Raw genomic sequence first — 10787 nt, forward strand, 5'->3', positions numbered from 1 at the left:
CAGAGGAGCCTGATTCTGGTCGGTTCAGCCACCCATCAAAAATCACCTCTTCAATTGGCGCCGTCTGTGGGAACGAGACTACTATTACTAAAATGAGATCCACGTGCTCTAGAAGCGGAAGAGTTCCCTCAACAGGGGCTGGGCAGACCTCGGGAGCCCAGCAAGACCGCATCTCTGAAGAACAAGGGTCCCAAAGGACCCAGCCCAACAACGATGACGCCATCGCCAAGATGGCCGAGTTCGTATCAGACAACCCCAACATTTTTGAGGAGCTAGGAAGATACCTCAAAAGACAGGGGAAAGAAAAAGCCGAATCTTCCAAGAGGAGACCGACGAAGTCTCCTGAAGTGCCCTCAGGTGAGGACTCCGATGAGGGGCATCTCTCTCGGAGTACCTCTAGGCGCGCCTCCTCCAAGGCGACCTCTAAAATTGCCTCCATCTCCAGGGTGTTTTCCCTGGGACTGCTAGGGAAAAAAGCCGAGGACCCGCCTCGGCGCCCCGGAGGCTTAGCCTCTGACTACATGCGGGCCCCGCCCTTCACAGATGACATCAACGGGGAGATGGTGCCCCCAAACTTTAAGCTTCCAAACTTGCACACCTATGACGGCCGAGGTGACCCCGAGAATCACCTCCGCGCCTTCATCTCCGCATTCCGACTCTACTGCGTCCCTGACGCCGTGATCTGTCGGGCTTTCCCCATCTTCCTACACGGGACTGCCCGGAAGTGGTTCTGGAGTTTGGAACCAAGGAGCATTTCCTCCTTGGATGAGCTAATAGACCGGTTCATCCACCGCTTTGTGTCGTCTCGACCAATCACAAAGACTTCTGCTTACCTCTTGAACCTGCAACAGGGTCAGGGCGAGTCACTTCGCTCGTATGTTCAAAGGTTCAACGAGGAGAATGTGCAGATACCTGATCAAAATGAGCAGGTAACTATCGCTGCCTTCACCAACGGGTTAGTGGCAGGGATCTTCAACACCGAAATCCATCGGCAGTACCCCCATACACTTCGGGAGCTCTGGGAAAGAGTGGACCAGGGAATCCGAAGTGAAGATGTAAATCGCATGAAGCGAGAAGCCCAAGCATCTCGTACGGGGCAAGATCCCCGGAGGAGGAAAGACACTGGCCGAGGTGAACCAGGCCCAAGTAGCACTTCAAACCAACTCCGAGACCGCCGGAGTGTCTTCGACCGGATCGTGAAAGGCAGATCGTCCACCTCGGACGCCTAGCTGACACCCCTCAATTCCAGCCGATCCCATGTTCTGGCTGTGATGAGGCAGAATCACCTCGGTCGAACTCCCCCTGAGATCCCAGGAAGAAGGGATAAGAGGAATTTCAACCTCTACTGTGCCTACCACCGAGATGTGGGGCACGAGACCGAAGACTGCAACGACTTGAAGCGAGAAATTGAAAACCTGATCCGCCAGGGATACTTGAAGCAGTTTGTCCGCAAGGATGGAACCTTCAACCGAAGCGCCTCCCACCGGGAGAGCCGAGGTCCTCGCCGAGAAGACAGGCGGGACACTAAGCTTCAGTGCCGAGGTCCCGAGGACCGAAATGGGGATCGGAGGCCTCCACGCGACGGATCGCCAGGCTATGGCCCGAACATCGCCGGGGTGATCAACACCATCTCGGGTGGCCCCACTGGAGGAGACAGTCAGAACTCCCGAAAAAGGACTTACCGCCAAGCCGATATGGAGGTGGCCGAATCGAGTTCCAGGTTATCCGAGGTGATTACCTATGGTCCCCATGACCCTGTCCCTGCCGCCTCCAGCAATCACGAGGCCCTCGTGATTGAAGTCCTTACCAATAATTACATAGTCAAAAAGGTCTATATCGACCCCGGAAGCTCGGTAGACGTCTTGTACTACCGAACTTTCGAGAGTTTGAAGCTGACCCAGGAGCAACTCACTCCGGTCAGAACTCCCCTTGTCGGTTTCGGGGGACACGTCGTCCACCCGGATGGCATGGTGACCCTGATGGTAACTATCGGGCGTCATCCTCGCTGCCGAACTGTGCCTGTCAGTTTTGCGGTGGTCAAAGCAGACTCCCCCTACAACATGCTGATAGGCCGGCCCACGCTCAACGCCTTGAGAGCCGTATACTCCACCTACCACCTGAGCTTTAAATTCCCAACATCTGCGGGGGTGGCCGAGGTGAGCAGTGACATGGGCGCCGCCCGGGAATGCTACCTCGCCACCATTCAAGCAGCAGTCACACCCCGGCCCTCACCGAGGTCAGAAGAAAAGAGGCCAGCGGTCCTCTCCATAGACTGTATCGACCCTCAGAAGGCAGGAGACCCCAACAGGGTTGAGCCCGGGGATGAGGTGGAACTAGTGGTCTTGGATGAAGCGAAACCTGACCAAGTGGTCCAAGTAGGGGCCGGACTCCCCTCACCTCTGAAAGAAGAAATGATCTCCATGATCAAGGACCACCGAGACGTCTTCGCGTGGTCCGCAGATGAAGTGGTCGGAGTGCCACCCGAGCTCATGACTCACCAACTCAACGTTAACCCACAGGCCCGACCTGTGCGGCAGAAACGAAGGCACTTCGGCCCCGAACGTAGCAAGGCCATATTGGATGAGGTCGACAAGCTCTTGCCGGCCAAGATGATCCATGAGATCCAATATCCCACCTGGCTATCCAATCTAGTCATGGTCAAAAAGGACACCGGTGGATGGAGAATGTGCGTAGACTTCACCGACATCAACAAGGCTTGCCCCAAAGATTGCTATCCTCTGCCGAGGATAGACGCCCTCGTCGACTCGGCGATGGGATATGTAGTCCTCTGCTTCCTGGATGCCTTCAAAGGGTATCATCAAATAGGAATGAGTGAGGAGGACCAAGAGAAAACGGCGTTCTACACCGACCGAGGTACTTATTGTTACACTACCATGCCCTTCGGGCTAAAGAACGCCGGGGCGACCTACCAAAGGCTGATCAACCGACTCTTCAAGAATCAGATCGGCCGCAATGTGGAGGCCTATGTGGATGACATTCTCGTCAAAAGTCTCGCCACTTCATCCTTTCTGTCAGACGTGAGGGAAGTCTTTGGTGTCCTGCGAGACTCGAGGATGAAGCTGAATCCCAAGAAGTGCGTCTTCGGCGTCACCTCGGGAAAATTCTTGGGGTATCTGGTTTCCCACCGGGGAATCGAGGCCAACCCCGACAAGGTCAAGGCCATTCAGGACATGTCCCCACCTCGGAACATCCGAGAAGTCCAACGGCTGAATGGACGCCTGGCCGCGCTGAATCGCTTCCTGTCCCAATCAGCTGAGAAAGCTCTGCCCTTCTTTAAGGTGCTCAAGAAGGCTGATCAGTTTGCCTGGACGGAAGAGTGCCAGGCTGCTTTCGACAAGCTGAAGCAATACCTCCATCACCTACCCACTCTCGCTTCACCTCGGCCCGAGGAGAAGCTCTACCTCTACCTCTCCGCAGCCGACGAGGCTGTCAGCGCTATTCTTATCCGGGACGAGGGCACCCAAGTGCCAGTCTACTACGTCAGCCGAGCTCTCCGCGGGCCGGAGACTCGATACACTCAGGTGAAAAAACTTGTGCTAGGACTAGTCCACGCCGCCCGGCGGCTGAAACCCTATTTCTTAGCTCATCCCATCTCCGTCAGGACCGACCAGCCTCTCCGACAGATACTGGTGTGGCCCGAGACCTCCGGGCGCCTCACCAAGTGGGCCGTTGAGTTGGGGGAGTGCGACCTGTCGTATGAGCCGCGCACCGCCATAAAAGCTCAAGCCTTAGCCGACTTCTTGGCCGATCTCACATTCACGGAAGGTCGAGAGTCCACTTCCGCCATAGCCGAAGTGTCCACCCCACACCTGTGGATGTTGTATGTGGACGGATCCTCTAATGGGGATGGAAGTGGAGTAGGACTGCTCCTAGAGGGCCCCCAGGGAGAAGTGTGCTCGTATGCCCTCCGCTTTGACTTCCCGGCCACCAACAATGAAGCCGAATATGAGGCCTTGATCGCGGGACTCCAGCTAGCCCGCAGGCTTGGTGCACAACGGATCCACGTCCGCAGCGACTCCCAACTCGTAGTCTGCCAGGTCCTTGGTGAGTATGAGGTCAAGGATGAAACCATGCAACGGTATCTATCTAAAGTCCACCAACTCATCGCATACTTCCGAATCTTTCGAAATCCAAAGAGTCCCCCGCTCCCAGAATAGGCGGGCCGACGCCTTATCCCGGTTGGCTTCCACCTCATTTTCTGACCTCAACAAGACCGTTTTGGTGGAAGTGTTGAGCGAGTCGGGATACATGGAAAAGGTGGCCTGCCCTGTGAACACGGGAGAAACGTGGATGAGCCCGTTCATCCTTTTCTTAGGGCAGGGAGTCCTCCTCGAGAACCGAGCCGAGGCGAGAAGGATACAACTCAAATCCGCTCGGTACGCGCTCCGCGATGGAGAACTGTATAAACGCTTATACCTTGGCCCATGGCTGAGGTGCGTTACACCCGAGGTAGGATGCCAGGTCCTCCATGAGATACACGAAGGCCTGTGTGGAGCTCGCGTCGGCCACAGAATGTTAGCCAGGAAGACCTTACTTCTTGGGTACTTCTGGCCCTCCGTTCGACAAGATGCCCAAAATCTTGTTCTCAGCTGCCCATCGTGCCAAGTCCACGCCCCTGAGCTTCACCAACCCTCGAACTTCATGGTTCCAATCACCTCACCCTGGTCATTTGAGCAATGGGGGACAGACATCATCGGTCCTTTCCCTAAAGCGGTCGGGGGCTATACCTTTCTGGTGACCGCTGTGGACTACTTCACTAAGTGGGTCGAGGCCGAGCCTCTACGGACCATCACAGGGCTGGCCATTCAAAAATTCTTTTGGAAATACATTATCTGCCGCTTCGGCATACCTCATATCATCATCTCGGACAATGGGAGACAGTTTGCCGAGAACCCATTTAAGACTTGGTGCGAGAACCTCGGCATCAAGCAACACTTCACTTCGGTAGGCCACCCTCAGGCCAATGGTCAGGCAGAAAATCTAACCGAACTCTCTTGCATGGCCTCAAAACCCGACTACACCGAGCTGGATCATCTTGGGTGGAGGAACTCCCCAGTGTTCTGTGGTCATATCGGACCACGCCGAAGTCATCCACGCAAGAGACTCCCTTCTCCTTGACCTATGGAGCCGAGGCTGTCCTCCCTGCTGAGCTCCTCACACCCAGCCCTCGGCTAACAGCCTATGTAGCCGAGGTGAACGGAGAAGAGAGGCAGTTAGATCTCGACCTCATCGACGAGAAAAGAGACCTTGCTTGAGCTCGGATAGCTTCCTACAAGAACACCCTAACCCACTACTTCACGACGTGACCACTCTGCTCACCACGTCCTATCAGTCGACAGGCCTACGTGTCGCGCCCGCGCATCGTACGAAACTGTCTTGGGCCTCCGACCCTGTACGACCTCGGTACCAGTAAGCCTCGGTACCTCCAGGACTCGGAGCTTCCGAGGCTTGGGGGGCTTATTGAGGATGCTCACCTCGGCCATCCCTGATTGGCCGAGGTGGTTCCAGTTCATCCCTCACAAGAGCGCAGTCTCGTCCTGAGTGTGATCCCTGATCTCGGCCGGGCCCCTGGTCTACTGCCCAGATGACCTCTACACCTCATACCTCCGCCTCGGCTGCGTGCTGATGACGTCAGCCCGCCTGACATCATCCAGGGCCAGTGCTTTATCTGAAAAGCACTGTCGCACTTAATGACTACTGCGTAAGACTCCTCGTCACCCTGTCCGGGCGGCTACAGTGTCAGAGTCAGGCCACCTGACAGGAAGCAGAGCCGTAATGGCAGGGCATGGGTCCCACCGGCATAAGACCTCCGTCCTGCCCTCCACTCTCGCTCTATAAATACCCCTCATGTACGCCTAACTAGTGAGCATACTGTTCATTTGACAACACTATTGCTTTTCTCTCGTTCTCATACTAACTTGATCGTCGGAGTGATCCCAGGGGAGAAGCCTCGCCATTCACTTCGGACACGAGGATACCCCTCACTTCATCTCAGAGGAGCCTGATTCTGGTCGGTTCAGTCACCCACCAAAAATCACCTCCGAATTCATTTAAACTTCAAAAATTCCATTAGCAAACTCTTTGAGAACGAAAAACAACAGTGACTTATAAATTAATTGATGGCAAGATGGCCCAAGTCTCAAGGATTTTAGAGGTAACCAGTAAATTAAGTGGTGTCAACATGTCTCAAGTCTGAGACTACATACTTTCAGAAGTGGATTTCAGAAAGTGGTGGAAATGTCTCAAGTCTAGGGCTACCTTTCCAAAATTGATTTTGGGCAGGGCGGTTTTAAGAAATTTGAAATCGAGCTTACTCCCAAGAGTGGTATTGGGTGAGACAAGTTTAAGAATTTGAAATCAGGTTTTAAATGAGATTAATTCAAAAATACAAAAAAAAAAGAGAGAATATTTGGGCATGTCTTTTGTTCTCCTTGGAATTTTTATTTTAATTTGTAACCTTTCTATTTTATTTAGTAAAATAGGTTCATGAATTCATATTTTATTCTATTTTTTATTTACTTATGAATTCATAAAAGCATTATAGGAGTTGGTGCTGAAAAACAAGGATATATTTACCTTTATCTTTCTATTGTTTTGTTTACATTTGTTTTTCAGGACTGTTTTATTTACATTCATTACCCTATCTCTCCAACCCTTTCTACTGTATTTGTACCTTCCATTATATTCAAGGCAAATATGCATTTCAAAGCTTTAAGCGTGGCATTGTTGCCCAAGCCTTCTCATGGGAGGTTGTGCCAGTAAGAAATCTGAACTCATTACAGTTCTGATGGTTGTGAGTTTTGAAGCAGAAGACCGGTAAATATGGAGTTAAAATATGCAATCAAGTATGACGGTGTTGAAGGTTATGATAACTTGTGTAAATTGGCAAACATATCAATTGGATTAAGTTTTTTCCTGGTCTTCATTAGAAGTTTTTTGAAAAATTGAGAAAATTTGCATATATAATAAAATTGTTCGGATTCAAAAATAACAATTTTTGTTCTTTGCAAGGTTACCCGTAAGGGAAAGGATCTTACTAGCAAGTAGAGTCCCCATCACAATCACCCTGATTTTCTTCTTATTTTCAATATTTGTGTTCATAACCGATACTGGAAGTGATTTAAATATACCGAGGAATGTATCTCTTTCTTGCCTTTCCTTGAGTTCTTACACAGTTTCACATCATACACTAGTTTGCTGTGCTTTTCTTAATGTTATCCTAGCTAAATTTGAATTCTAGAAAGGCAGTTGATCTAGAGCGTTTAGTAGATCTCCCGTTTCTTCCAATTCATTATTACTGTTGGGGCATTTAAGTATTTAACGACTTTTGGGGCATTTAAGTATTATTACTATTATTATTATTACCACTACTACTACAATTTTCTTGTTCACACATCACAACTTTCCATGGGGCAGTTTAAAGTGTTTAGTTAACTCTATAAAGCACCAAGGCCTATAAATTACGGAAGAACATCATTTATGAGTTATAGATTACTAAATATCTTCGTACACAAAAGTCCGCCCTAGTGCACCAGTTTACAATTATACATCGTTTAAGGATGGCCAAAATTTCTTGAATGAGGGTTCATTCTCACAAAGGTCATTCCCTCACTGGTATTGGGTGTAACTAAGTTTGCCTCATCCTCGTTCAGGAAAACCTTCTCCATGCTAATAAGTGATATACCATGTGGTATGCGATTATTTGAAAAAGAATTAAGTATAGTACTCCTCTTTTTCTTTTTCTTTTTTTTAATTCCTTTTTAATGATGTGCATTACTTGTTTAGTGTAATGTAATTGATAGTATAGAGATATAAGGATGCCATGAATAACATCTTAAGCACTTAATATGTTTTAGTAGCTCAACCCCCAACTCGAAATAATTATGTTTTACTACTATACCATCCTTTTAGCAATTTATACAGATAATTACTCAAATACAACCATGATTTTTGCACTTCTTACCGTTACACTCGTATTTAGAACAACAATACAAACTATCTACACGATGCAAGAGCCCCAAATCTGTTTATCCCTTTGGCATTCTTGAATCCTTGAGCTCAAAAAACTAAACTAACAACAATCAACTATGCTAGCGCATTTAGTTCAACTATGCTAGCTCATTTAGTTGGCAAAGGATGAAGACGGAAAGGAAATAATATATGCTCACTTGGATTGTATGCCTAAATCATTTGGATGCCGCTATCTCTACAAATTCAACATTCAATATTATGGTTTTATTTGATTGTTGAAATACATAAAGTAGCAAAATAATTCTAGAAAAGAGAAGTCCTAAAGATTGCCAAAGTTCTTAATCAGAATTTGACTTCTATCCTACGATACTCATGTATTAGAAAACATAAAATTCACTTACAGAAATGAGCTAACTACATTAGCAATTCTAATTCATTCCACTTCTTCCTTTTAAAATGCTATATTTTTCATCTTTGAGTACCCTCTGTGTGTCACGCAGGCTTTTGCTTACAAATGATAGCCATTTCTCATTGGTCATATTTAGCCCAGCAATATTGACCCTTTCCAAGATTTCCCCATGTTTCAAAAGGTTGTTAGCAGGATCAGAATCCTGAACTTTCTCATATAATTTGAGTATTAAATTTAGCCCCGTCCTTCACTAGGTCCCTGTTGCTACGATCACAAGTACTGTACACAGAGACGGAAATAAATGGATGAAGTACATTAAACATATCAAGTGGTTGGGTGATCAAAACTAATATGGTCTTTTTCTCCTAGAGATAGTGAAACCTCTACAAAGTGGAGTCAGTAAGGGCCATCATACGAAGTAGACAAGGACATATAAGTTCAAATCCCCCCAGGCATCAGCTGCAACCTGAAACTCGGCAATGCAGAGTGTAGACTTTACGGGAGTAGGGTAGCATAGAATAATATCTTTTACAGTAGTGCTTAAATAAGGCCACCATTACTAATTAGATCCTCAAGGCTTGTAGTGTGCAATCAAATTTACCTTGTGAGAAAGTAGAATTTGATTATTGGCCCTGCACTTATCTAGGAATTTTGATGGTTCATCATATCGATTATTAGGGCCAGCAACGGGCATTATATGAGTCAAATTCTAAGATCAGAGATAACTATAAGAAAGCAGTACCTTCAGGAAACAACATAAATCATCACTAGATAATCCACATAGATAAATTTAGATGTTGGAAAGCTACTAAAGTAAAGTTAGTTATCCAACTCGAACTATAGTCTTGTCTTGAATTGCCTAACCATTAACTGCATCTATCAGCTATAAACAATCAGATTTAACTCATCGGCTTAAAGTAGTCTAATTTTTTTTAAAGATATAAGAAAAGTGCATTACACATTTTTTGAAAAAAACAATAGGATGCTTCCATTTTTTAAATATTAAACAAGCCATGAACTCTGTCAAATTCATAAAGAGTAACTGTACAACAAGAACTTCTTATTCGGCCAAATGCAATAAATGTAGTTGTACATACCCAATAAAGATAATAAAAACAAAAGGATGTGGTTGACGACAGTGACGGAGCCAGGATTTTTTCCTTGGGGGAGGCCAAAATTTTTTCGAACAAAATTACCTTAATATGTTATGTTCAAAAGAATTTTCATTTATTTAAATATATGACATCTTAAAATATCAAATATTAATTTTAATTATAAAGGTATGTCTATTTCATAAATATGTAACATAGTCATAACTAAAATTAAGATAAGAAATAACCTTTGATTAAATATCTTATAACATCACAAACCACCTAAGTTGCACATTATGAGAAGATGCTCCAATATGTCACTTGTACAAAAACAAAAATATAACTATGCAATATAAATATAACTATTTTCAATTAAAAAAGATAAAAGTTTATGTTAGCATACCTTGAAATTTCATCCTCTTTTATTAAAAGTAAATTGAGATTTACGTTCTTTTATAGAACTAAATTCATGTATAATTGAATTAATGCTAAATTTTCGAACAACTTCCTTTTTTTATGTACATTGTTAGGCAATCATTCAAGAAATTATCTTTTATCTTGTTTTGGAGCTTTGTTTTGATTATCTTCATAATTGAAAATGTCCATTCTATAGACTATAGAACGGAGCCAGGATTTTTTCCTTGGGAGGGGGACCAAAATTTTTCTGAACAAAATTATCTTAATATGTTATATTCAAAATAGTTTTCATCTATTTAAATATATGACATCTTAAAATATCAAATATTAATTTTAATTATAAAGGTAAGTTTATTTCATAAATATGCAGCATAGTCATAACAAAAATTAGGATAAGAAATAACCTTTGACTAAATATCTTATAACATCACAAACTACCCAAATTGTACATTATAAGAAAATGCTCCAATATGTCATTTGTGCAAAAACAAAAAATGTAATTATGCAATATAAATATAACTACTTTCAATTAATAAAAGATAAAAGTTATGTTAGCATACCTTGAATTTCAACCTCTTTTCTTGAAAGTAAACTGAGTTTTACGTTCTTCCATAGAACAAAATTCATCTATAATTGAATCAGTACTAAATTTTTGAACAATTTCTTTTTTTTATGTACATTGTTAGACAATCATTAAAGAAATTATCTCTTATCTTGTTTTGGATCTTTGTTTTCATTATATTCATAATTGAAAATACCCGTTCTATAGTTGCAGTTGACATATGAAGAGTGAGAACAAATATAATCAATCTGTCAACAACAGGATAGATCACTCAATTTCTTGTCTTCACCAAAGCTTCAAGTAATTATTTGTATAT

The 10787-nt window shown here is 45.0% G+C and overlaps 1 protein-coding gene across 1 annotated transcript; it reads left to right on the forward strand.

Annotated features, from left to right (window-relative positions):
* The first annotated feature begins 1271 nt into the window (after window positions 1–1271).
* Window positions 1272–4178, forward strand: LOC140006918 (uncharacterized). The gene has a single exon (XM_072049593.1). It carries the CDS (start codon window positions 1272–1274, stop codon window positions 4176–4178), a length of 2907 nt encoding a protein of 968 aa, XP_071905694.1.
* Window positions 4179–10787: the final 6609 nt, after the last annotated feature.

This window comes from Coffea arabica, chromosome 5e, assembly GCF_036785885.1.
Source record: "Coffea arabica cultivar ET-39 chromosome 5e, Coffea Arabica ET-39 HiFi, whole genome shotgun sequence".
Classification (NCBI taxonomy): domain Eukaryota; kingdom Viridiplantae; phylum Streptophyta; class Magnoliopsida; order Gentianales; family Rubiaceae; genus Coffea; species Coffea arabica.

Coding starts and splice junctions, on each gene's coding strand:
- LOC140006918 (XM_072049593.1), top strand. CDS start 1,272: ATGAGGCAGAATCACCTCGGTCGAACTCCCCCTGAGATCCCAGGAAGA.